Source organism: Myodes glareolus, chromosome 5, assembly GCF_982192425.1.
Source record: "Myodes glareolus chromosome 5, mMyoGla1.1, whole genome shotgun sequence".
NCBI lineage: Eukaryota > Metazoa > Chordata > Mammalia > Rodentia > Cricetidae > Myodes > Myodes glareolus.
This window is the reverse complement of record NC_142030.1, coordinates 92,861,821-92,889,806: the sequence shown is the minus strand read 5'-3', so window position 1 is coordinate 92,889,806 and position 27,986 is coordinate 92,861,821. Positions and strand designations below refer to the sequence as shown.

The 27,986-nt window shown below is 49.9% G+C and overlaps 1 protein-coding gene across 2 annotated transcripts in view; it reads right to left on the bottom strand.

The window, feature by feature from the left end:
- The window catches only part of Rassf5 (Ras association domain family member 5), a 64,129-nt gene that overhangs the window by 20,649 nt on the left and 15,494 nt on the right, over positions 1-27,986 (bottom strand). Inside the window, exon 2 of one of the 2 annotated variants that reach the window (XM_085688294.2) lies at positions 16,369-16,490. In XM_085688294.2, coding sequence (XP_085544420.1) covers positions 16,369-16,490 — 122 coding nt within the window. Of the gene's footprint in view, positions 1-1,548; positions 1,914-16,368; positions 16,491-27,986 lie in introns of those variants that run through there. The other variant, XM_048430671.3, reaches the window with a different exon arrangement.

Here is a 27,986-nt window from a genome sequence, read left to right as displayed (position 1 = left end):
GGTTCCAGATACAAAGTAAAGGACAGCCTCCTCTGGAGCAATGCTGGGGAGAGAGTAGGGGTGGAGAGAGGAGATGTCTGAGCCTGGAGGAAGCCTTTTCCACAGGGAAAGAGATGAAGGAGAAAGCCATTGCCCCTTCCTCGTCTTGCCCCAGCTATTTTCTTGTCAGGATAGCTCCGTTTCTCCCCAAGAATACCAGAAACAATCGCCTCTGTCAATGGCCAAGTAAGAGACGCTCTTGTGGTGCCCTTCCGTGCCCAGTTATGCAAAACTTTCACCCTCTGGGACTAGGCTGGTAGTGAGAAGCAAGGCAGAAGCTCAACTTTGTTTTAAAAACAGGAACCGTTTCCTTCCCAGGAAGCAACAAAGCTCGCTAAAGCAATAAAACATCAGTTGCCTATCAGAATGACCTAGAGAGCCTTTCACATTTCCCAAACCCTGCCAGGATTTTCTGCATCTCACAATTCTGCCTGGAGTTATGATGGTGAACCACTGCTCCAGGCTGGGGGTGGGGATCACAATGAGGCAAGAACCCCAAGAGAGGGTGGGACACTTCCCCTCTGCAATGATGTTTTTCTGCCTGAGGCCTACCTAGTCACAGAAGGAACTACTGCCTCCCTGTCCCCCACCCCCAAAATCAAGTCCATGACTCCATGGATCTCTTTAAGTTGCCTCCTTCAGCATAAAAGCACAAACTGCCTTCGGGTTCTGGGTGTTATCTCATCAAGGGAAGGCTCAATGCATTTGCCTAAAGTCAGAACTCAGCCAAGGCAGGGCCTGCGGGCAGAATGACCTACTCACAAATGAGGCAGCGAGAAAGGCTTAGGGAAGCTTTGGGGTAATTCTAATTGGTGAAGGGCCACTGGGTTAAGGATGAGCTCGCCATACACCTGTGAAACGGAACCATTTACATCTGTCTCCAAACCGGCAACTCCACACCTTTACCCCTGCCAACACAGGTGGCAGCTAGTGTGGCGGTGTGGCACCCGGGAGAGAACACCCAGAGTACCAGCATGGGTAGCCAAAGGCCAGCATGATTAAGAAACACATGGCCCTTTTAGATGACCCAAGCCTACTCAGGAGCTAAAACGGTACAATGACGGCAGCCTAGGCAAGAAGTCTGTTTCTAAAAGCATTCTGGACTTCTGCAAAGTTGCTAGGCTAAGTTTTAAAATAGTTTCTCGTCACACGCAACACGGAAGTCTCAACTTGTAGTTATCTGCGGAGGGCCTGGGCTCCCTCTCTTTCCCATCCACGAGCTGGAAACTCAAATTAGGAGGGGAACGACACAGAGAAGGCGCCCAGTTACCCGTTCAGGAACAGGGAGGTGAACTTGCAGCCATCCATGAACCAGCGAGGTCCCCAAGTCCTAGAGAGCCATTCTGAAAGGTCTAAGGGTGGGAGTTAGTGAGAGCGGGGCTGACTAGAATAGTGCCTGAAGCCGCTCTACCAACGCATGGCTCTTGGGGGGGGGGGGGTTGCCAGTTTCCCGCGTAGGCCACCGAGCTTATTTCCTCCCTTGAAGGTGCTTGTAATCATCATGTTTACCTTTGAAGGCTGCTTGCTCTGCACATTCCTGAAAAAGGTGGTCTTAGCAGTAAAGAAGCAGTCTTCCAGTTCCTCGTCCAGGCTGCAGTACCCACTGCTCATGCTGCTGTCCACGGTCATTGGGTCGCGCCCGTGTCTGAGAGCTCATCGGACCTTGGGGCTGGGGCTGTGGAAGGGGCCCTTCGGATTCTGTGCCTGATCAGGTACTGGTGCTAGTGGGCGACAGTGACCACGCGGGACCTGTTAGGCAGCCTGCGCTTCCTTCGCTGGGGCTCCAGGCTCCACAGCAACCTGGGACTGTCTCTCTGCAGCCGCATCTAGGTCCTGAGCGCTGCGCTTGCCCCTGGCTCCCCGCCCAGCGTGCTGACGAGCCACCCCTACACCTCCCTCTCCCAGCGCCTTTCCTGTACTGCTCTGTGCAGCTCTAAAAAGCCACTTCCTCTCGCAAGGTTCCCCAAAACCCTGCTGGTTGTCATTCACCCCGCCCCACCAGCTGAGCGCCAAGGACCGCTGGTGGGGATGCCAGGGAGAGGGACCAGCCAGGTTGGACCTGACTGGGACAGTTCGCTCCGCCCTCTCCACCTCCTTCTGGAAGCAGCCTTTCTCACTTGCTTTGGAGTAAAGGTGCATCTCCCTTCACGATTTCTTCTTTCCTATCCTCTCCATCATTCCACCCCACAATCCTTCCCGCTCCCGAGAACTAGGTCAGTCAGTGGTTAGAAAAGTAACCGGGGGTGGAAATCATTATCTGGCCTGCCTGGAGAAGAAGCAAAGTTTTAACTTGAAAAGGCCAGAGGAAACCGCGGGGTCTAATAAGCACTTGCAAGGCCCCGGCGAAGTGATGCAGGGTGGAGCCGACCCACCCTTCCAGCTGTAGAACTTCACCTTCAAAGAGCCTGCAGACAGCACCGGGTTATTTGAGCATCTCCCTGACAATCTGGCGAAGGAGGCTCTTAGCCAGACGGAGTCATTCCTATACTTAATTCTCCAGTGACTAGACGGGTTAGAAGAAACGCTATTCTTCTTGGGGACTGGATCCTTGCAGGCCATCAGAGAGTGAAGACCTCGGCAACTTCCGGATCTCATTGGTCCCACAGCAGTTTGGGCTACCATTGTTTGAGCAACAACTATGTGTGCTGGGTGATGTCATGCAGTCTGTCATGAATTTTAAACACTAAACAGAGACCCTGAATTCCATCTCATGCGTGAGGAAGCCAAAGCTGAGGGTCATACAAATAGGCCATGGATGACAGAGTCGGAGCAGAGTCGTGACCCTGGAGTCTATGTGCTCCGAGTCACTGTGACGGACCGTCCATCGGCTAGGATGAGGTTGTTTCGTGGGCGTTCTGCCATCTTTAAGCACACAGCAAGCTGGAGCCCCAGGAGTGAATACACAGTCCTCAGAGGCTGACACCTTGAATAGTGTCAACCATGTTTAGTGTCAATTCATGTCCGAGGGCCTGTGAATCCCAGGAATGGCCTGGAGAGGGGTGGAGGAGGCTATCAGGACCCAAGTCTCTGAGGCTGTTCTCACAGTTTGCCGTAGTCCAGTGTTGGGGAAGCTCAGGCTGGCAAAGGGTTAAACTGCCCATCTCAGACATCCAGTTGCAGCGGTTACTTGAACCTTCTTCCCCTCCTCAGCCAAATCTGCCGGTGCCTAGGGACTTTAAAGCTGCAGCCTAGTTCAGTTCCATCCTCCCAAGGAGAAGCCAGTAGATAGAAGCACCCCTGGGATGGTGCCCTCAACCCAGAACCTTCAATACTACCAGCTCCCCCTTCCTAGAAGGAAGGTAAGCAGACTGGGGATTGGGGTGGGGTAGGGGACTAAGGAGAATTTTCTAGGAGTTGGGGGAGACCTCCCTGGGTGGGGACTGAAGGTAGGCTTGCCTCTGCCCACAGTGATCTTCCTGCGGCATGAGGCTTTTCCCCAGGGACAGCTGGTATCAGCTCCCACATCTGATGCCTCCCGACTCCTGACTCCTGGTCACACCGTCATCTTTCGCATCCACCCCCACCTGCCAGTGAATCTAAGCTTGTGAGAGAGCCAGGAGAAAGGATCAGCAAAGCAGAGACTGCAGGCAGGGTCAGATGGACGCAAAGAAATCTGCAAAGATCATACCCAACAGAGCAATGAGCAGCCTCTGCCAGCCAAAGCTGACTGATGCCCAGAGTCTCAGAGGGAGGGAGCCCGGCTGTCCTAAGTGTCTAGCTGGAACCATGACATGAATAATTAACAAAAGCGACATCAATTGGTCCTGGGAAGGGAGGGGGCGTGGAGGAGCTTGGGTGGCAGGCTTTAAACTTCTAAAGGGTAAGCCATAAAGCATGGGAACTGCCTGGTCTTGCCCATGGGGCCAGGAACAGGGCCTGGACCCAGAGTGTGCTGCCCAGGTCCCTTTAGGTTGGGAAAGACTTGGCGGAGTGCTGAACAGCCCGCTTCCCTGACTCAGAGTCAGATGACGAAAGACACGCTTTTAACCTTTACTCCTTTCTCACATGGAATCCTAACAGGAGGCCGGAGCCCTTGTCAGGTTCAGCCTGGGGTGCGGCTTGATCAGGTATGTGAGGCAGGGATTGGTGTGTTTGCCTGCACGTGTCTGTGCACCACCAGCATGCCTGGTGCCCTCGGAGGCCAGATGAGGGTGTCAGATCTTTTGGAACTGGAGTTACAGATGGCTGTGAGCTGCCATTTGGGTACCGGGAATCTAACCCAGTTCTTCTGGAAGAGCATTCGGTATTCTTAACCTCTGAGCCATCTCTCCAGCCCCTACCCCCAACTCCAATTGATTAAGCATCTTGAACAACTGTGGACCTCAGATTTCTGCACAGTTGAGCATCAGGGATGAAGATCTGTGTAAGAACCACGAACAGAAGCTGGAAACTGGGATGACGTACCTCCCACCCCGAATACACAGTGAGAGGTGAACATTTGCTAATGTTGCACCAACTCCATGCGCATCATTTCATCGAACCCCTCCAACAAGCTCACAAGGAAACTGTTACTCTGTTTTCCAAAGAGGAGGAGAGTCAGGCAGTTTAATAACTTAGCACTTAGTCATGCATGCCAGTTAACGGTGGAGATGAATCAACGCTGTGGGGTTTGATTCCAGACTCCATCCTTCGAGGCCCATGATTACTGCCATAATTACAGCACTGCCCAAAACTGTATTCGCTCACAGACAAGGTAGAGCCACTCTCCCTATTGTCCGGACTCCTGTGGTCCCTTCTCTACCAGTGTGTGTCGGGAGAGTATTAGTGTCTCATCTACGCCAATGACTTCAGTCTCCTTAGACAGACACATTGTATTTCTCGCTCCCAAGCAGCAGCCTTCTGCATACACCGCCCTGCCCACTTATCTTAGCTGGCTTTCTACTGCTGAGCAACTTGGGGAGGAAACGGTTTGTTTTGTCTTATACCTTACAGTCCATCACTGACAGAAGTCGGGACAGAATCTGGAGGCAGGAACTGAAGCATAGATGACAGAGGAACACTACCTACTGGCTTGCCCTCAACGTCTTGCTCTTATCTTATAAGCCTTTTATCTTATAAAACCCAGGAAAGCCTGCCCTGGGGTGGCACCATCCATAGTGGGCTGGGGTCTCCCCTAGCAATCATTAATCAAAAAAAAAAAAAAAAAAAAAAAAAAAAAAAAACGACCCACAGACTTAACCTATAGGCCAGTTTGATGGAGATATTTTCTCAGTTGAGGTTTCCTCTTCTCAGGAGACTCTAATTTGTGTCAAAGTTGACAGAGAACCAATCAGCACACCACTGTGGCCCCATTCTTAACAAACCTGAAATCGGTATCAGTATTTCTTGCTTGCCCCTCCACCTGCTCATCCCTTCCACCCTAAATCACTGCACAGCCTTCTAAGAGCTTCCTTTGTTACTGTTCCCTCCTTGTCCACACTCCTACCTCCTTATTGTCAAAGTTACTCTACCCAGCTCCATCACAAAACCTTCCAGACAATCTGTAAGGTGGTGCTGCATGCCTTTAACCCCAGCACTTGGAGGCAGAGACAAGTGGATCTCTGCGGGTTTGAGGCCAGCCTGATCTACAGAGCTAGTTCCAGGATAGCCAGGGTTGTTACACCAGAAAAGCAAACAAAACAACAAAAAAAGTAAACAAACAAACAAAAACCCTTCCATGTGGACATCAATTGCTGGTGTTTTCATTTCATTTAACAACTATTTCCACATAACTAGGTGTTTGAGTTTAGACATAAATGATGGACACAAAAGATGAGACCAGTTCTTGTGGTGGAATCTAGCAAGAGCGACAGGAGCTTTGTGTCCTCAGAGTTCTTGAGCTCGTACACACCTTTGTGATGTCAGAGTTCCTAGCTCTTGCACACCTTTGTGTCCTCAGAGTTCCTAGCTCTTACACACCTTTGTGATGTCAGAGTTCCTAGCTCTTGCACACCTTTGTGTCCTCAGAGCTCCTGAGTTCTTACACACCTTTGTGTCCTCAGAGTTCCTAGCTCTTACACACCTTTGTGTCCTCAGAGTTCCTAGCTCTTACACACCTTTGTGTCCTCAGAGTTCCTAGCTCTTACACACCTTTGTGATGTTAGAGTTCCTAGCTCTTACACACCTTTGCGATGTTAGAGTTCTTGAGCTCTTACATACCTTTGCGATGTTAGAGTTCCTAGCTCTTACACACCTTTGCGATGTTAGAGTTCCTAGCTCTTACACACCTTTGTGATGTCAGAGTTCCTAGCTCTTACACACCTTTGTGATGTCAGAGTTCCTAGCTCTTACACACCTTTGTGATGTTAGAGTTCCTAGCTCTTACACACCTTTGTGATGTCAGAGTTCCTAGCTCTTACACACCTTTGTGATGTCAGAGTTCCTAGCTCTTACACACCTTTGTGATGTCAGAGTTCCTAGCTCTTACACACCTTTGTGATGTCAGAGTTCCTAGCTCTTACACACCTTTGTGATGTTAGAGTTCCTAGCTCTTACACACCTTTGTGATGTCAGAGTTCCTAGCTCTTACACACCTTTGTGTCCTCAGAGTTCCTAGCTCTTACACACCTTGTGGTCTCACTTAACTCTTTATGCCCTGCAAGAAAACATTTTAAAGATGCATAAAGTGACTCAGATTTCAAACCCAGTAACTCCCTGTTCCCGCCGCTTTCTTCCCTCCGCTGATGACACAGTATTCAAAGCTCTAGACTGGGTCCTTCAGGGCCCTTCCCTCGCACACCCGGCCAGCAAGCTGTCTGTTGTCACAACCAAGTACTGTCATTACAGCTGTGCAAAACTTGACTTGCGTCCCCCAAACCATCGCTTCCCTCTCATGGTTTCACTTTTGTTATTTCCTCTGTTAATCTTCGTCTGGGGGTGGGAGATGGCTCAGTGAATAAAGGGCTCATCACACGAGCAGGAGGACCTACATTCAATCTCCAACACCCATATGAAAAGTCAGTGTGACACCATGCACCTGTGATCCCTGACCTGGGGAGACAGACACAGGAAGATCCCCGGGGCTTGATGGCCAGCCAGTCCAGCTGATCAGTGAGCTCCAGATTCAGTGAGAGACCCTGTCTAAAAACTAAGGTAGCAAATGGCCAAGGAAGCGATCTAATGTTCACCCTAGGGCCCCACACGCACACACATGCACGAGTGTATGTGTGCTCCCCACATACACTCCTACACATGCTATCCCCAATGCACAGAAATAAGGTAGATAGCATTCTTGAGGAATGCCCCTTGAGGTTGTCCTCTGACCACCACATGCATACACCTAGGTAACACACATATGCACACATGCGCACACACGCACGCACACACACGCACTTCCTCTGTCCTCTGCTTCCTGCTTCCCCAGTGAGGATCACACCTCCCACACACTCTCCACCATCCCTGGAGTGGCGTTTCTGAGCATGACATGGCTGCGTAAAGCAGAGAGCTCGAATTTTCCACAGATGGCTTCCTGTCTTACAAGATAAGCATCTGCATACCATCTAGGTTAGGCTCACTAGAGAGTCACTTTCTCAGAGACACCAGCCCACACCTCACTTCCCTTCCTTGGCTGCCAGGCTAACAGTTCCGACAGAGTCTGGATGCCTATAAACACTGAGCGGGGTTGAATTAACTCCGTTGCCCATGTCAAGAAGCAGATACCCTGAAAAAACTCATGATGAGGTTGGGGTCAGGTCTAGGGTCTGTGCCTTGTGTTGTCCTGTTGGAAGACTAGAGAGTACAGGTGCTTCTATTCAGTCACCTTCTCCCTCAGGTGCCCCTCAGGTGCAGGGCTAATCTTCTAGCCTCTGGGGTGAGAGGGCAACCTTCAGGGCACTACCCATAGAAAAGAAGGTCCTGCTACCACGAGCCTGGGAGCTTTGGGAATGGTGTGCCTACTCAGAAGCCTACTCACAGGCTGTGAGGAGCAGAGTCATCGCCTCCAGGGCTGCCAGGCTTTTAGGGAAACAACTGGAGTTAAAGTCCTGTCCTCCTTTAGAGACAGGCTCCTGGGCACGTCCCTGTTTCGGGGGTAACTGGCTCTGCTGCAGTAGAAATGAGTTCACCTGGTGCCTGGCAAATCCGCCGTGGGAAGCTTCCAGGCGGGAAGGTTCTCGGGGCGGGTGAACTGTTGACAGATTAAGCAGCACTTTTTGGTTTTGGAAGTAGTAGGGGATCAAGAAAGAAGCCACGCACGGGGTATGCCAAACGCAGACAGAGTGGGGTAGAGAGAATTGGCTTCCCTTCGGCACACATAGGTAGGCTGGCATTCATCTGGCTACGTCTGGAATTCCCCAGGAGAGACCATCAGTTCCTTATCTAGGAAAGGAGTCAGGACAGAAACCGAGGCACCTGGAAACCAAGGGAACAATTGCCAAGATGGTGGGTAGGCTCTAATGTACACTGCTCCTCATTTTCTGGGTCTTGGACCCCACTGCCTTTTCCAACTTTCAGACTAATGCCCACCAACTAGAGGTGGTGAGTTGCCTCCATTTTATGGTGGACAAAGGATGGCAGAAGATGCCATCTGGATCAACTGGTTGCCAGGTCACTGATTTAAGCTGCTTTGGCCAGGTTATAGGACTATGGACACTAACTCACTCTGGGGTTAATTGCTTCCCCCAACATCAGAACACACTTGAGAGCAGCAGTAAAGATTGGGCATCAGGTGGAGGTACTGGATACAACCATTTCCCCTCCCCATGTTCGTGTGTGTAGGATAATGTATGCCGTGTGTGTATGTGCATGCCACAGGGCATGTATGTGCAGGTCAGCCTCAGGTGATCATCCTCACCTCCCAGTCTCCTGAGACAGGCTCTCTCTGATGTCCACAGCTGCATGTGCTGCTAGTCCACCAACTTCTGCAGATTCTCCACCTCACCATGGGAGCGCCAGGATTACATTACCACACCCACCTTTCTGCAGCCTCTAAGAATTTAAACTCAGAAGACCATAAGCAGTGGAGAGGGTGCCTGCACTGCCCTTCCCCTGTAATCAGATTGATGACTACCTTAATCATCATCATAGAACCTTCATCAGCAACTGATGGAAGCAGATGCAACAATCCACAGCTAAGCACTGGGCTAACTCCCAAAGTCCAGTTGAAGAGAGGGAGGAGTGATAATATGAACAAAGGGGTCAAGACCATGATGGAGACACCCACAGAAACAGCTGACCTGAGCTAATGGGAGCCCACCAACTCTGACCTGACTCTGACAGCAGGGGAACCAGCATAGGACCAAAGTAGGGCCTCTGATCATTGGTTACAGTTGCAGGGCTGGGTTAGTCTGTGGGGTCACTGATAGTGAGACCAGGATTTATCCCTACTGCTCGAATTGGCTTTTTGGAACTAATTCTCTTTGGAGGGATGCCTTGCTTAGTCTAGATATAGTGGGGAGGGCCTTGGTCCTGCCTCAAAGCAAAGTTCTAGACTTCGTTGACGTCCCATGGGAAGTCTTACCCTCTCTGAGGAGTGGATGGGGGTAGGGTGGGAGGAAGTTGGAGGGAGTGAGAGGAGGGGAGGGAGTGGGAACTGGAATTGGTATATAAAATGTGAAAAGATTGTTTACTAAAAAATTAATTAATAAAAAAAAAGAATTTAAACTCATATTCTCATGCTTTGCAACAGACACTCGACCCCCCGGGGTTCGCCCCCCAGGACGGCAGACTGGGTTTTAAAATGATGCTCAACAGTGCCAAGAGTGGCAGGGCAAAGTTCAAGAGTATTTATGAGAATATAAAAATATCATATTTAGCTAAGGTCAAGTGTAGGACCACGAAAACATCAGCACCCAACAAAGCAAAATTGGAAATGTCTCGCATTCAATTAAAAATTACTAGAAGTGGTGGGGCATGGTGGCGCACACCTTTAATCCCAGCACTCAGAAGGCAGAGGCAGGCGGATCTCTGTGAATTTGAGGCGAGCCTGGTCTACAAGAGCAAGTTCCAGGACAGCTAGGGTGGTTACACAGAGAAACCCTGTCTCAAAAAACAAGCGAAAACAACAACAACAACAACAACAAAAATTACTAGAAATACAAATAAACAGGGAGTATTATCCTTAATGAGGAGAAAATGCAATCAGTTGAAACAAATCTATGACTTAGATGCTAGAATTAGTCAAAACACTAATAACCATTAAGAAGTTTTTCTATTTATTCATAAAGTTAGAGAAATGAAATATATCTAAAAATAGCAAATCTTACTTCTAGCAATGAAATTTACAATGATTTGGATGAGAAAGGTGCTGAATGGAGCTAACAGAAGTTAGACACGGTTAAAGAAAAGATTGGGGAACTGGAGGACATGGCAGTAGCAACCTCAAGCAAAGTGAAGCATGCAGCCACAAAGGGCACATCATACTCAAATTATCAACGGTTATGAGAAGAGACCCACACACACAGCATGGGAGGGAAAATGACAAACATAGATGACTCAGACACGGAGAACACGTGTCATATAAAGATGGCCTTGGACACAGAGAATGGGAGATTTACAATTGGGAGACACGGAGAACACGCGTCATATACAGATGGTCCTGGACACAGAGAATGGGAGATTTACAATTGGGAGACACGAGAACACGTGTCATATACAGATGGCCCTGGACACAGAGAATGGGAGATTTACAATTGGGAGACACGGAGAACACGTGTCATATACAGATGGCCCTGGACACAGAGAATGGGAGATTTACAATTGGGAATCACACAGGAGAAAATAGTGGTGTGGGGTTGCTAAAGTAACAAAAGGAAAAGCCTTTCAGTTTAGAATTTCCAATTCAGCGATGAGCTCAAAACCAAAGATAAAAGAGGAATTTTTTTCAGTCATGGGAAGCTGAAGGAATGCGTCTGTGCACACGCCATACAAGCCAGGGGTGTGAGAAACTACACCACCAAAGTTGGTGTCAGCATAGCCGTGAGTTTACAACACCTTTTCTCAGAACACATTCCTATCGCTAACCAATACATGGCTGAAGAAAGACACAGAATTGGGCACAGGGCTTAGTGGAAGAGAACACCGCAAGCGTGGGAAGGTAGTCTGAATCCCCAGCAAGAACGCAAGAAGCCAGGCATTAAAGGGTAGAGAAAGGTCAGTCCGGAGAACTCCTGCCAGCCACCCCAGCGTGCATGGCTAGCTTCAGGTTCTGCGGGAGACCTTGTCTCTCACCAAATGGGAAGAGAATGATCGAGGAAGCTGACCAGTGCCCTGTTCTGGCCTCCGTGTGTATGCACGAGCACGGACCCCGACACTCAAGTTCATGTACCACAGACCTCACAGACACATGCAGGCGTGTACACATGCAGGCATGCACACATGCACAGAAGGTAAATAGCTAAAAATAAGGGAAAAAGACATAGTAATCTTAAGCTCAGTGGTAAAGCACTTTACCCCACTATGTGTGAGGCCCTAAGTTCAGTTCCCAGTACCCTCAAAAAAAAAAAGTTCAATAACTCTAATAATTATCAGCTCATAGACTGTTACCAGGGATAATGGCAGCTACTTCATGGTGATAAAAGGGCCAATTATAAGGACATAATAATCCTAACTGTGGAGCTTCAAAACAGGGGAGTGGAGCTGGGAAAGCTACTGCAGCTGGTAATTCAGGACTCGGGAGGCTGAGGCAGGAGGCTTATGAGTTCCAGGTCAATGGTACTCCATATAGAGACCCTTCTCATAAACAAATGAATCGAGAGCTGGGCATAAAGCTCGGTGATCGAGCCCATGCCTGGCATGCGGAAGGCCCTAGGCTCATCACCAACGCTGTGTCAAACACCAGGAATATATATAACTCTCAGCTAAAATAAGCAAATCCTCTAGGAATCTGTGTAAGGGAGCTACCTTAAGCGGGACATGCACTTGTAAAGCTTGGAGGAGGGCAAAGAATAGAATCAAAATATCCTATATGAAAAGTATATACTTTACATAAAGTATGTAAAAATAAAATAAAATAATGCGAAAAAACCAAAATAAATAAAGCCAAAACAAAACAAAAACCCTTTTCCTGTTAGACTCTTTTCTTCACCTCTCTGGCTCCCCCGTGTGGTAATCCTGGGTTCCATACAGATAGTGGCACTTCTGGAAAGGCAAGGCCTGGAATGGAGACAGTTGTGCTGGGGGAGGTAATTCAAAGAGACTCTGAACTCCCGCCAACTGAGTCCATTCTTAGGGCTGCAGGGCTCAGCTAAGGAATGACAATGGGGCGGGGGTGTCTGTCAGTGTCTGGGGTAGGAAAGCAGGCAGAAAGGAAACTGACCGGCTGGTTTGAAAGGCTAGGCGGATCCACTCTGGAGCTTTGAAAGACTTTTGTCTGTTGGGTGAATGGGGACAGGGTCACCTAGGCAGTGGCACAATGGCTTAGGCTCCAGAGGTGAGGAGATGAATGTCTGCACTTGTGGGGAGATGGCTCAGTGGTATGCACGAACCCAGCACAAACATGGGGACTTGAGATGCGGTTTTGATCTTGGATCTAGTACCTGGGGTCTCTCTACACTGTCCTCCAGAGCAGAAGGCCGCAGAGGGAAGTGATCTGTCCCCTCTCTTAGGACATCTGGCTGTATGGGGACATAGTTTTAGTTTTCAGATAGGCAAGTTGATCTCTGACCTCCACGTGTGCACATAGGTACCTGTGATGTGCATGCGTGCCCCCCCCCACAAATAAATAGAAATAAATCTTAAACATGCTTGTATGCAAAGAGAACTGAAATAACACACAGTCACGTGGAATGTTAAATAATAACAGTCACGTGGAATAAGCCCAGGGCCAGGATGCTCCCAAGCGTGATCACGCCAGGAGAGCCGGGAGCTGCATGGGAGGGGCTGGCCTCAGCAGGAGTCTATTGGGTAGAAGAAAATACGGGCACTGGGGAATGGGATTTCGGTGATAGGGGACGGCTTAAATTCCTCTCTTATAATCTGCATATTCCACGGTCAAGAAAAGTGTGTCTACAGCCGGAGGGCCAGAGCTGTCTGGTTCTAGATTCCACGGAAGGATGGGAAACACGGATGGATGGGAAACACGGAAAAACGGGAAATAAAGTGCAACACTTTCTCTTGAGCTGGGCTTTCACAGACGCAATGCAGGGGCTGGGCTGCTTCACTGTGAGCGTGCTGGGAAGCCACTGAGGGCTGTCATCATTGGAGTTACATGGTGAGAGCACTTTTAAAGCCACCAAAAAAACAAAGCAAAAACAAAAACACTCCAGGATGCCCCCCAAATGAAAGAACCACAGGTGTTCCAGCAGTCTGTCCCCTCACCGAACAGCCATGACATTCTCTGGCAAGCAGGCAGAAGCTGAAGCTAGGACCTGGGTAGGCCGGCAGGAGGCATGCCTGATCACAGGAAGGGCACCCAAGCGAAAGGCGTCAGGCTTCAGGATCGCTGAGGAAAGTCTTGAAAGAACTGATCTTTTGGCTGGCGAAAGCAGGCAACTATCAGTGCCTTCCTCAGGAGGGATGGGGACCGTTCGGCCTCAGAAGTTTGCAGCCGAGGCACTGAGCCACTCTGCCCCTCCCACATCTGCTTTGTTTTCTTCCTTCCTCTGCCGAGACAGCCAGAAATCAGCCAGTATGGCTTTTCTAAAGGTGAAGGCCAAATCCTATCTTTAGAATGATCTCAGTCATATTGTGAAAAGTGTTTGAAGGGCTGGGAGCTGCAGCTCAGTGGTGGATGGTGAATACCTCGTGTGAGTGCACAAGGCTGCAGGTTCGAGCCCCAGGACCACACACACAGGTATAAATGCTGCACAGAGGGGATGCATGGAAACTCATGCAAGACTGCTCCTGCCCCGCTGTTGAAAAAGCGATGCTCTTCTTTTCCTTAAATGGCAAAAAGGATGCGACCTCACAATAGACATGGGCACTCACCTAGTGGAGCTCAAGCCCAGGCCTCTGCCTCGATAAATCCCAGGAAGATGGCAAGAGGTTAGTTCAGCCAGGCAGCAGCGGCCGTGTGAAGGAAAGCACCACGCCATTGACATATGTAACAGAACCGTGGATTTGGGCAAAAAAAAAAAAAACAAACCCAAAAAACCCATATCAGGGTCTAGCTTTCCTCACAGAGCCTGGTAGAGCACTCTACTACAGGACAGGGCCAAGCCTGTCCAAGGCACATGCCACAGCACCCCAGCAACCCGGACCCACACAAGCTGTTGGTGGCTCGGGGTCACTAGCGCTGTGTGGATTTCCTACAGCTCTGTGGTGTTCCAGGCCTGTTTCTGTGAGAGACAGCTGTGATTCAATTAGCCAGAGGGCTCTAGGATGCCTCTTCTTCCAAGGAGGCAATGAGGACAGAGCTCTGTTGTCTGACGTGCTACAGGGAAGCAGCCCTCCTGGCCATCACTCTAAGAAAGAGACTGTGTGCGAGAAACCCATGCCCTTCCCAGCCTCTGTCCACAGCCCCCGGGAGTTGGCCCACAGCCTAGAGGCTTTACCACCTCAGCACGGCTGACATTTGGGGCCAGCTGTGGGTCATCCTGTAACGCGCAGAACGCTTAGTGGAACCTCTGGCCTCTCTGCACTGGGTCCCAGGAGCACCCACCCAGCTGACAACCCTAACCAACTCCAGATATGGCCAGATGTCTCGGAGGAGCAGGCAAATCACTTCCTTCTGCAGCCTGCTGTTCTGGAAGGAGGCATGGAGAAATCCCAAGAAGCAGATTCAGGAGTGGGGAACCAACCATATTGGGAGCAAAAAAAAAAAGACCAGGCAGTTCCCAAAGAGAAAGGGAAACTGGACAAAACAGATGCTTAAATATGCTTTTAGGAATGTGTGCTATCTGCCCCCACCCCCATTGATTAAGAGCGTACTCATAAACTGGCTGCCTGGGGTGGAGCTCAGCCAAAGCACTGGCCTAGCAGGCTTTAGGCTCCACCACCAGCACCAGAAAAACACAAGACAGAAACATGGTTCATCAGTGCTTCACGAGTCATGTGTGGACCAGGGGTACCCAGGGGTCTGGCTGCAGACTACTCCAGAGCAACCATAATTCCACACTGCAGAGGAGATATCAGAATTTTCAATGCACTGCTTAGGACCAGTTTGATGTTATCCTTGTAAGAATATATATCAAAAGGACTTGTTTTCTAATAATGCTTTTTTCCTATTTATTTATTTATTTATTTATTTATTTATTTATTTATTTATTATGTATACAATATTCTGTCTGTGTATGTCTGCAGGCCAGAAGAGGGCACCAGACCCCATTACAGATGGTTGTGAGCCACCATGTGGTTACTGGGAATTGAACTCAGGACCTTTGGAAGAGCAAGCAATGCTCTTAACCACTGAGCCATCTCTCCAGCCCTCTAATAATGCTTTTTCATGGGAGAAGACATGGAGACAGCAGAGGAACTGGGATCGTCCATAGGTGTGCCATGGAACACATGCATGTAGGCTTTGGGGACTTGAGACTGTTCATGACTCCTCCATAATGCCTAGGTGTTTTTCCTTCTTTAGGGTCAGAGTTTATTCCTTCCTTGCCTTGTTGTCAGCACAGGACAGGAAAGAGTCATTTTTCTTAACTGTATCACTAAGTCCCCCATGTTCCTGGGCCTGGGATATACTGGGCGCCTAAAACCTTATTAAATTAATAAATGGGTAATATTCTAGGACACACTTTACTTCTCTCAACCTGCAGGAAAAAGACTATATCAAACGTCACCTCCTTGGGGAAGCCTTCCTTGGTTTTTTTCTCTTGGCAGAAATAATTACACTGTGCACCCCAAACACCGGGTTGATACTGCACACACGTCCTAGTATGTATCAGTCAGTCGTGTTACAATCCCCAGTGGAATGTAAGCTCTCTGTGGGCCATTAATGTTATCATTTATTATGCCTACCTTCAACAGCACTAGGTACACAGTAGATAACCGATAAATGTTTAACACAATAATCAATACCCACTGCCCTCTGTCTGCATGCTGAACCCCAAACATTACAGTTCAGATGCACTGCCACCCATGCACTTTGCAAACTCAGAATCTTGAGCCACTGAGGACACCGTGCTCCATTGCTGCAGGCAGCAGAGAAAGAGCACTTGCCCAGACCCTTTAAAGGCTGGTCTGAGAAGTCTGGAAGGATCTGTTTTCTAAAGACAAGACAATGTGGAGAACTTCAGGCCATTCAGGCCTTTCAGAAACCTCTCCCACCTTTACCCGTACCTGGACCAGAGCCCTGGATCAAACAGACTGCAGGGAGGAAGCTGCAGGGTAGACCCACTCCCGGTCCCCAGGCTCCTGGGGAAGGGTATGTCTGAGGCGCCTGCTGACCAGAGAACAGCCCGTACATACGTATGGAATCCTGCCACCCTCAGGGGCTGCTCTCCAGCCTGGCTTGTGGGTTCCTCTGCTTACCTGGCTGAAGGGAGGAGTAAGGGTGCTTTCTGGAGAGCGTCGGTCCAGGGCAGGGCCCTCCTTCTGTCTGCAGTCCAGCTGGATCAGGCTGCGGCACTCCGGGTGGCAGGTGAATTTACAATCTAGAGGAAGAGAATCAAAGGGATGGGGTCAGGTAGACATCTACTCTCTCCACCCAGAGGAATTAGAGACTGCATTCGGCTCTGATGGGCAGAGCAGTGGATCAGAGAGGTGGGGGTGGGGAGGCTGTGTAAGAGTCTCGCCTGACCTCTGTGCCTCAGTGGGGAGCTGCAGCAAGTCCTTCACAATGTCGCAAACTGCATCCACCTGCGTCTTCTGGTGTGACCTAGCCTTTGGCGATTTCTTCTGTCAGACCATCTGGCTATACAGTGGTACCTAATCTACTAATTCATAAGGATAACCAGAGGCCACACATCCTGGGGAGGGTCTTGTTTTGTCAATCTATAAAACAAAGGTTTCTCACCCAGCCTGTGATATAAGGATGGTTACACAGGCATAAGAAGGTAAGTCGGGAAGAATCAAAAGCACCCCAAAGGCAGACTCACCACCATAAATTACCATAAGCATTCTCTAGCCCAGTCTAAACCAGCAATGTTGGGTGGTTCGCTTAAGCCCATTAGAATAGTCTGCTGACGACACACCAAACCGGGAGGAAAGCACATTCCAGAGGTGGTTCCCTTCCATGGAAGTGGAGACTTAATGGCCAGAAGGAAAAAGCACCTTTAGACTTCCATCTGAGGACTTCCTTAAACCAGGGAAGCCAGGGGACTCCCAGAGGCTTCAAGTTGAAGCGCCCAACAACACAGACCGTGAGTAGCAGAGCAAAGGCTGCCGTTTCCAACCTTTCTCAGGGTCTTTGTCTGGAGCCTCCTTGACAGAAGGGAAGGGATGTTACAGGGGCCCAGGAGGCCGAAAGACTCAGCCCGGGACAGGAGGGGAGGGGCTGGGGGAAGAAAGGGCAGAACGAAAGAAACGAACGCCAGTGGCATCGGGCAGCACCGTTCCCACAGACGGCTGCCGGGTCAGTGTGGTCCCTTGTCCTGGAGGCCACAGCTCAGCCAGAGCACAGCCTTCCAGGTCCTGGCTTCCCTGACTGTGAAGTCAGGTGCCTAGGGTGAGCCAGAGCAGCTGGGCTTTGTGGCAGGGACCTCAGCACCTGGGTTTGCATGAATAATCTGGAAGTTAGAAGACTGCTTTTGGTTGGCAATGGCTCAGGCACCCTGATAATCCCTTCCAGAGTTGAAAATTGGTTGTATTTTGTCTCTTTTTCTCCATATTGCTAAGCAGCAGACCCTGCCTTGGGGTCCTGTGGCAGCTGGTTTTTTCCCACTCAGCTGAGGAGTTCTGGAACGTGATTCTCAGCTGCCTCCTTAGCTTTCCCAGGCACCGGTTCTTATTCAGGGATCATGACAAATACGGAGACACAGAGATTCCAGAACTTTCCATCCTCCTTCTGCCATGGTCTAACTTCCCATCCACCTTTCTGGGGTGGCAGTGAGAAGCTTAGTGTTCATATCCTTCAGGCCCGGAGGTAAAGCCCCCAGCAACCCCTTCTTTAGCCCTGAGCTCTGGCCTAGGGTCATCCTTGTTGGCTTCCTACTGACGTGATTAAACAGCAACACCAAAAGCAACTTGGGAAGGAAAGAGTTATTTTAATTTACAGTTTAAAGCAGGAACCTGGAGGCAGGAACTGAAGCAGAAGCCATGGCGGAACACGGCTTGCTGACTTGCTACCCGCAAGCATGAACGAGAATGGCCCCCACAGATTCACATATTGGCATGCCTGGTCCCCAGCTGGTGTACTGTTTGGAAGGATTAGGGGTGTGGCCTTGTTGGAGGAGGCGTGTCACTGGGAGTGGTGTCTCAGGTTTCAAAGTGCATCCTTGGCCCAATGTCCCTCTCTCTGCCTGCTGCTCATGGATCAGGATGCAAAGCTCTCAGTTACCTCTCCAGTACCATGCCTGCCTGCTTGCTGCCATATTTCCTGCCAGGATGACCATAGACTAACCCTTTGAAACTGGAAGCAAACCCCCAACTAAATGCTTTTCTTTCCAAGAGTTGCCAGGTCATGGCATCTCTTCACAGCAACAGAGCACTAACTGAGACGTCCTCCATGGCTTACTTAGCTTGCTTTCTTATACAACCCAGGACCATGGCCCTGAGGCGGCACCACCCACCGTGAGCTGTGTTCTCCCACATCAATTATCAATCAAGAAAATCCCCCCATAGACTAGTCCACAGGCCAATCTGATGGAGGCAATTTTCTCAACCGAGGTTCCCTCTTCCCAAATGACCCTGGGATTTGTCAAGTTGTGGGGGGGTACAAAACAAATAGACAAAAAACAAACCCAACAGAAATCCTAATGAGTAAGGTCAGTCCTCTAAGGCAACACCATGCACCTTCAGGGTCTCACAGGTGTCGTGGGCTCCGGTGGCTGGCACACAGCTCGTTGGAGATAGCTCACCCTCAGCAGGTAAAGGGCACAGAGGGCCACATGGACCACAGCGTCCAGAAACTCCAGGACTTTCTGATAATGTAACACTGAGGGCAGAGCCCAGAAAGGGTGGGGCTGTTTAGGGCACAGCTCTGGAACACACCTGGCTGGCTCCTGGTCATTCCCCAGCGGTGGAGAATGCTCTAGAACCAAGAGCATGAAGAGGAGGGTGGACTAGAAGCCCTGCCAGCTCCAAGGCAGGTGAGAGCCACCACCACCATGGGGGAAAGGCCTCAAGACAGCTCAAGATTTCTCCTCTTCCCCTTGCAGTGCCCTGCATAGTTGGCACGTTCTGCCCGTCTGTGTGCCTATCTTGGTCTCTTGACTTCCACTGCTTTGTCTCACTGCCTCTCTTTCACACACACACACACACACACACACACACACACACACACACACACCTCAGAAAGGCCGTTTCATAATCCTGACACTGAACTAGACAAGATAGAAATGGAAGACTCCAAGAGAAGATTTGGAATTTTAGAACCGTGTGGTGGCTCACACCTTTAATTCTAGCACCCACAGAGCAGAGTTCAAGGCCAGCCTGGTCTGTATAGCAAGTTCCAGACCAACCGGAGTTATCTGAAAGCCCCTGTCTTAACAAAGCAGAGTAACAACAAAAGAGAAACAGGAAATGCACAAGCACACTAACCACCTTCTCCGACAAGACCACATCGTCCTGGCTGCAGCCAAGTTCCTGGACTACATCCTCATACTTTCCAGTCCCTGGGAAGCCAAGCCCAGAGCTTCCAGGCCAGCACTGACGGCATCTGAGTCCCTGTACCACCAGTACACACAGAAACAGTGTCCTGCAGGGTTGGGGTTGGCCTTGAGTTGGGGCAATGCTACACGTCCCAAAGCCCGGGTCACGTCCCAGGAGACGCCTGGGGCTAACTGCATAGCCCCCTTCTCTCAAGGCAGCTCATCACCGTTACCCAGTCCCTGACCCTGCTGTCCTACTGTATTCTACAACCTTTATCTGGTGCTTAGTGTGGACACAGGAAGACAGATTCTGGGTGGAACGGCCATGGAGATGCCACTGTCTCTGTTGAAACACTCATGCGCTCAGCCTGGACTGCCACACACTCTGTGCTAGTCCAAAGGGAAGTACAAGTAAGACAGTTGTGACTCTCAGCCAGATGTGGTGGCGCACACCTTCGATCCCAGCGCTTGGGAGGCAAAGGCAGGCGGATCTCTGTGAGTTCGATGCCAGCCTGGGCTACAGAGCAAGTTCTAGGACAGCCAGGGCTACACAGAGAAACCCTGTTTCGAAACAAACAAAAAGACAACGACTCTCAGGAGCCAGGGAGCAGGGAGGGCACACACAGGAAGTAATTTGCAAGATACCTGAAAGTTAAGCCCCTCTCTGCACAGATCTAGGAAGCTGGTTCAGACCTGAGAACTAGGGAAGCCAAGGAGGGCTTGGCATGAAGGAGCCTATATAGCATGGAAAGAAAGGAGAGTGACAGCTCGCTCAGGTGCCCTGGTCACAGGGAACAGAGGGACCGGAGCCTGCCCTCACTGGATAGCTAGGACAAAGATCTCACCACCAAGAGGCAACAAAAGACTAGAGAGCAACACCCCCAAGTTCTAGCCAGTTTCCTAGAATTTTAGCTAGTATATATTGATTATTTCATTGTAACATTTTTACACACACATCATGTGGGAACTGTATGCTAGAAGACAATTTTCCTGAAACGCAGAAGCTGCCAAATGTCCTCTTAATCCCCAAGGCTGCCAAAGTTAGTTTGTGCCCCACCCCAGTTCTCAAAGACACAATATGCAAAGTGTTCGCACACACAAGCCTCACACGCATTCTGCCGTGTAATGGCGAAACGCCAGTGGCTCATTTTTCTGAATCAGACGTGTTGCACTGAGAAGAATTCTTTTCACAAAGGCGCTGTATACAAGAAACCAAGGCAATACAGCATGTTCCCTCTTGAGTCCTCAGCTCCTCCTGCCCAGGTGGAGTAGGGACGGGCAGGTCCCCAAGGCCACGGGACCTAGTTACACAGCACCCACTGGCTCCTTGTAGTCGCTCCAGTCAGTGATGAGCCACTGCCAACATTCAGGGACCCTCAGCCTTTTAGGAGATCAGCCACACTGCCCCTACTTCCTTCTCTAGACTTCTTCAGCACCAGCCCTACCTGGCTTACACTGCAGCATAAGGACAAAAGAGACTCTGTGACGGTGCCAGCTGCTGAACGTGGCTGCGCATCCTGAGGGCCGAGTGGAGTTCTCATGTCTAGAACGGGCCCAGAAGCTGCAAGCCCCAAGCTAACATCCCCTCCACTTCTCTCTCCTCTCTGCTCTGCTCTGTGGATGTCCTTTTCACCCTGCCAAGCTGTGTGTGCAAGGCAGCCTTACCAACATTCTTCCCGCTACTTTCGAGACAGACACCAGGAGCTTTAAAAGGCTGTATCAGGCACTACAAGGAAATCTGAAGAGATAAAGGGCACTGGGAATTCCAACTTACTGAAGATCTCAGGTGGAGCGAGGGTTGCCCCAGTTCTCAGAACAGGTTAGGGTGGTTATCCGGGCCTTGCAGACAAGCCATTTTTCATTCTTACAGTTGGTTTCCTTGTGTTGGCACCTCTAGGCTGAACCGGCTGACAGTCCTCAGACCAGCGAAACCCTGTAACACTCTACACGCCACCTAGCCCAGGCTGGCCCAGGCCCATGCCATCACTGCAGCCAGCCCCTGACCTCGCCAGTGGTCTCCACCTTGCTCTCTTGGCTCTTCCCACTTGTCCCACCATGTCCCTTCAACCCTGTCACAGACAGGAACACTCTCTCTGTGGCTACAGCAGTCTCCCTTGTGATCCCCCAGGGCTGCACTTCTGGCCCACTCACTAGGACACTTCAAAAGAGTCTGACTTAATTGGTTATGCCAGCAGAGGAAGGAATGGTGCCTGGCTTTTTAGCTGAAGTGGCAAGCCCAGAGTGTTATGCTAAGACCCTAGGCTTAGCATGCTAATCCCTGCATGCCTCAGTTTCCTCAACTGTTAGATGGAGGTGGTGGTAGCTCCTACCTCACAGTGTGGCTGAAATCAGTGAGAACTCATGTGACCGGCGCACCACTGATACACACTGAGGCTCCATAAATGCTAGGCTAGCTCTTCTATTAGTAGGTTAAAACTCAAGTCCAGTCTGGCCAGTGGCCATGGCATCAAGCACCCCAAAGCCTGTCTGTACACATCCCATCGGTGTTGCCAGCCTCTAGACCTCTACTGAGGCCTGAAGCAACAGGCCCTGACGCCTCCTCACAGAGCCCCTGATATCCACTCCCACCCCCCCTGCCCTAGTCTAGGCAAGATGCCTAGGCCTCAGCTACTCAGAGGGGAAACAACAGATGAGGTGACCTTCCTGAGCAGATCCCTCTGCTGCCCTGGGACTTCTCTTCTTTTTAAATTTCTCACCCCCGTCCCCAACATCTGATTTTCTAAAATTCTGCTCTAGCTTTGGAAAAGAAAGTTGATCGTATCCCCGATGGCAGGGGTGGCGCTGTTGTGTGGCAGCTTCCTCCGAATTGAAACATTCCCTCCAGGAGACTCAGGGACGCATGTCCGGGAAAGCCCAAACCTACAAGACCTAGCAGGACTCCTCCCCCAGGGTTCTATGCAGATAAATGCCAGGGTAGGATCACCCTCTGTGACAGAGAGGAGAGTCCCCGACTTGTCCAGCTGCCTGCAAGCTGAGCGCAGAGTTTAAGGACACAGCTTTCATAAGTTGTCTCCTGTGTTGGGTAGGTTTTTCAGGGAAGCAGCTGCCTTTGAGTCATCCCTGCTCCTATTTAAGTGACCCCCTCACCCATATTCTCACTAGTGACCCCAGTAAAAACTCAGTGGTCACCAACCGAGCTTTGGTGCCATCGTCTTTGGCCTCTCGTGGGTTGCCAGTAGACTATGTTGCATCTCCCTGGAAATGTATGTCACAAAACAGGCGTGGAAAAGGGAGGAAGCGTCTTGTTGGCGTGTGAGATACCAGGTTCCTGCAGGGATTCCTCCTAAGGGTGGGTCCTACTACCTCAATAGATCTCAAATGTTCATCACATGGCTTTCTTTATCATCACAAAAATGCCAGAGGCATCCATCTGCTACTGACTCACTATAGCCATGACCTATTTCTACACGAAATAGGACGACAGGACGACAACGTGGCTGTCATTTATGCTGCAGCTCAACACTGGTCAACACGAAAGAGGAAAGGGTTGTGTTTCATGACCCCTAATTAATAAATAATTAATAAAACGCATGCATACTTCTGTATTTGCAGAGATGTGTCTGCAAAGAAGGCCTAAGGGATCGATCTGTAGGCAAGACTGAAGGGCATTTTTATACTTACTGATTGATGGGGGAGGACCCAGCCCATTGTAGACTGTGCCCTGGGCAGGAGGCCCTGGGTTCTATAAGAAAGCAGGCTGAGCAGGTCGTGATGAACAAGCCAGTAAGCAGCTCTCCTCCATGCCCTCTGCATCAGTTCCTGCCTCCAGGTTCCTGCCCTGTTTTGGAGGTTCCTATCCCGACTTCCTTCAGGGCTGAACTATGATACAGAAGTGTAAGCCCGATAAATTCTTTCCTCCCCTGCTTACTTTTGGTCATGGTGTTTTATCATAGCAATAGTTGTTGGGACCATAAAGATCCTTGCACCCACGGAAAGCACTAGGGAAACCAGGAATGTTAAACACATAGGTTGTCTTTTCAAGGGAAAAGATGTATCCATTGATTTCCTCCCAGAAGACTGGAAATGGAGATGATGAATAGACTGGTGATTTGTGCTGTCTGTAGGACCAGGCCACACCAAGCTCCCATAATCAGGACCAGAGATAACTAATAGTCTAGGTGGCTTTTGCATTATCTGTATAGCCAGGGGCTCCCCAGGCTCCCACAACCAGGACTGAAGATGGCTAATAACCCAAATAACCTCTATGTTATCTGTATGACCATATCAGATCCTCCCTCTAGGCCCTTAGTAACACAGGTAGCCTATCTCTAGAGCCCATCTTCATGGAAGAGGTGGTGTGTACTTTGAGAAAGAAGTGTTTCAATGTAAGTGTGCCTCCTAGTGCATATAGGATTGTGTTACACCAGGAAACTTTTTGCCAAGTTGTACTGTACTTAACTCTCCCAACAATAAACTGCCCTGGGGTCAGACTCCCTCTTGCCTCACATGGATTGTTACTCTGCCGGCCAGAAACCCCCAGAAAAAGTAACCCGAACTGGGATGCTGTGAGAAAGGAAAAGTCAGGTGGCCACATTGTGATAATGGTTGCTATCACTATTTGATGCTATATAGTAATTTCAATCTTACACAGTCCATACTGTGCCTGCACAATACAGCTTTCTACTCATATTTCCTGAAGTAGGATACCAAAACCTAAAGGTTTGTGGTAAAATTAAATAGGAAGTCTGGCTTCTTTATGACCCTCCCCTGCATAGGGATGCCCCCCCACATTATGAACACCACACCACAGGGTGTTTGTTACAGCGACGAACCTACACTCAAACTTCTCAGCACTCAGAGGCCACAGTTTACACTGGACCCACTCAGTGCTGTTAACTCTGTGGATCTGGACTTGGACTCATGGTTATGGCAAAGCACTTTCCCTGTTCTAAAAATCTGTGCTCTGACTATTTACCCATCCCCTAACTTTTAAGAGTCATGTGTTGCCAGAATATCACAAAATTTGGCATCATATAATATGTAACCCTATCCGACTGGCTTTTTTACTGAGTGAGATGTATATCCTGTTTTCACGGCTTGGCCGCTCCATCTTTTAGTTGTCTAATAGTACCCCATTGTCTGGATGCACCATGCTCATGTTTCACCCACTGGAGAACGTCTTGGTTCCTTCCAAGTTTTCATAATTCTAAGCACAGCTGCTAGAAGCATCCACGCGCAGGTTTTTATGCAGGCATGGTTTTCAGCTTGTTTGGCCAACCTCTACTTTATAGGTAAGGCAAACCGTGCATCGAAGAGGCAAGGTTCCTAGCCGGCAGCCTCACTGCCAGCAGGCAGCAGCTGGGGCGTGGAGACTCATCATGCGTGGCTGCTTTGCAGCGGTCCTGTTTGGTCATGCAGTAACCTACTCCACAGAGCAGAATGTTCACTTCGTCCTGATCCCCCCCTCCTGGAGGCCAGGGTAGGTAGGATTCCTCCTGAATGGAGTTGGGGGGCCTGAGCTACAGGGTGGGAGGTCAGGAGTGTTTTTCTCTGCTCTAGCAGGAAGTAGCCCTCTGCACCCTGCTCCTGGTGGCATCAGGATGGACAGGGACTCTCAGCACCTGTAGATTGGCCCCAGTGCATCCACTCATCAGCTGTGGGTCAGCTGGGGGCCCTTGGAACACTCAGCCTGGTGCTCGGAAGTGGATATAACTGGGATCGTGCTTGGTTTGGAATCTGAACTAAGTCTAACTGGATGGGAGATGCCCAAATTGTTTCTCTTAGTTACATTTAGAACTCATTTAGTCTTGATTTCTTTGTCCAAAAAGTTGGAATAATAATTTTCTTGTTGAAAATTTTCTGAGAAATTAGAAAAAGTTTAGATAAGCCTTCAATGGCACCCGGTACTCAGTAGGTGCTTGACCAACAGGAGCAGACGCTTTCAGCTCTGTGGGAGGCTGTATGCCCAGATTTTGTTCATTCACCATGCAATCAACACTAGTTAAGAGCTTCTACATATCTCAGTATGGAGTCCATGCTGGTCCTGAACTCACATGCATAATCCTCCTGCTTCAGCCCCCTCAGTGCTGACAATACTGGCGTGTGTCACCATGCCCAGTTCTAGCCAAGATTTTCTTGATTTTCAGGACCTCTTCTGCTGAATTAAGGAGGTCAGAACAGTTCACTAACTCTGCCGTTTGTCTATGGCTGTCAAAGGAGTAAGGCAGGGGGATGGAGAACTCAGCTTTCAGATGAGTGGGAGGGTAGATAGGGCACAGTGACCAGGCCTGGGGTCTGCAACCACAGCCAAAAGTCAACACAGCCTACGCGCGTCTCACTCCTGGTCACTCTAATGAGACCAGCGACTGAAGGATGGGAACTTCCTACTCCAGGGTCAGGCAGTATGGGGCACCTGCCTCTCAGTCTTTCCAGGAAGGAACCTCAGACCCCAGCCTTCCATGTGGTGTACCTCTTTGTTTCAGAAGACAGACCACCCTAACAAGCCCACTACATACCCCAAGCATGGGAGAGATAGAGACAGACAGACACAGACACACAGGCACACACACAGACACACTGGCACACACACAGACACACACACACACACACACACACAGACACACACACACACAGTGGTCAGGAAGTAAGTCAGGGAACCACTAGATCGGTATAGTAGGAAAGCAAAGACCTAGACCTGCGGTCAGACTTGCTGGTCCTCTCACAGACAGGCAAGGTGGCAGCCGACCAGAGAGCAGTGTTGTCTCTGAGAGATGCTGCACTTGAGCATGCCCAACTCTGACTCTGCTGCTCAGTCACTATGTAAAACAGAGGGATGGGGGACTCTGTGGAAGCAGGTCTTGTAGGCCAGGGTTCAGGAGAGAAAGTGCCGGGGACATGGGGAGGCATTGGGGAGCCTGTGAGAACTAAGACACGAGGAAGTGATCGGAGGTCTTCTCCAAGACTATGGTCACCACTATCTGCCAGTGACCCATTTTGCTAGGGTGGGGTAGGGTGAGGTTGACATGTATACTCTTAAGGAACCTTTTTGCATGGGGAAAACAAAGGTGAAAGATCTCCTGGGTTGTTGCTCAGCAGATACTAAGACAGATATCTGGGCTGACTGTGGTGGTGTAAGCCTATAATCCAACACTTGGCGGGAGGGTAATGAGTGGAGGCCAACCCGGGGGCTACATGGTAAATCCAGACAGCCTTGGCTATAGAGTAAGACCCTGTCTCGAAAAAACAGATATCAATATTCCCTGCGACACCGGCCTCTACATCTGACTTCTCAGCTACTAATTCCCCATGGTGAGCCTCTTGTCACATTCCCAGGCATGCAGGATGTGGCTCCTGTACCTTTGTCCCAGATACACACAGTTGACCTGGCAGGAGCTGGCTTCCCGGGCAGGCATGCAGAGGCACGGTCTTGCCCCATGTGGGTGGGTGTGAGTGCTTGTGGGTGAATGGGTGTGGGTGGGTGTGTCTCTCAGCCTGCACATTCATCAACTATCACCAACTCAACTACCTATTCCCAGACTGACACCACCAACAGAGGGCAGGCATAGCATCAGGCCAGGCTGGAGATGGGAGTGGTTGGGATGGGCTAAAAAAAAAGGGGGGGGAGGAGGAGAGCTCTCAGTCCACAAGTTCAGACGGAGAATACAGGAAGCAGAAGGGACTTAGGGGTGTCCAGCATGTGTCAGCAACATGGGGACAGAGGGACAGCAGGCCACCTTGTCCACATTCCAACTCTATGCTCCATTGCTGTTAGGAGTGTTTTACCCTGAAGCATGCCCCGTCTTGTGTGTGTCTAAGTGTGTGGACAATTATAAACAAACTGAGTAGAGCAGAATAGTTCTCCATGACTCGGTCTCTACTGCAGACAGAGCTAACTGCTTGGAGAAAGCCAGCACTCTCTTTCTCGTCACCTGATAGTTTTCTGTATTTTTTGGACACTCCCAACATTCATAACATTCACACAGATTCAACCACGAAGCTCACGAGTTGTCTAAAATTAGATCCAGCTTTAGCTCAGTGGTAGCATGCCTGGGCTCAGTTCACAGACTAAAGCAGAGCAGGTAAATCAATTCATAATGGAGTCAGTCCACTCACAGTTGCTAAACTATTTTCAACTTTCCTTAATCTCTTAATTGACTATACATGGGGAGTGCATTTATATTTTCGCATGCAATGTCTCCTACTGGTACAGTGTGTACCTTAAGGAGACATGCCCTTATTCACCGGCCGCTTTACGCTGGGGCACCGGGGCCTCATGAAGTACACTGTAGCTGACAGAGGGGATTAGATGTGGTGACGGAGTGTAGACAGGTAAGGGAGTTTGAAGGCCCTGGTGGATGGTAAGAAGCAGTGGGTTCTGGGAGGAAAGAGACCATGTCCATGGAGGGGGAGGGGTGTCATGGTGAGCAAGGCAAATGGGAC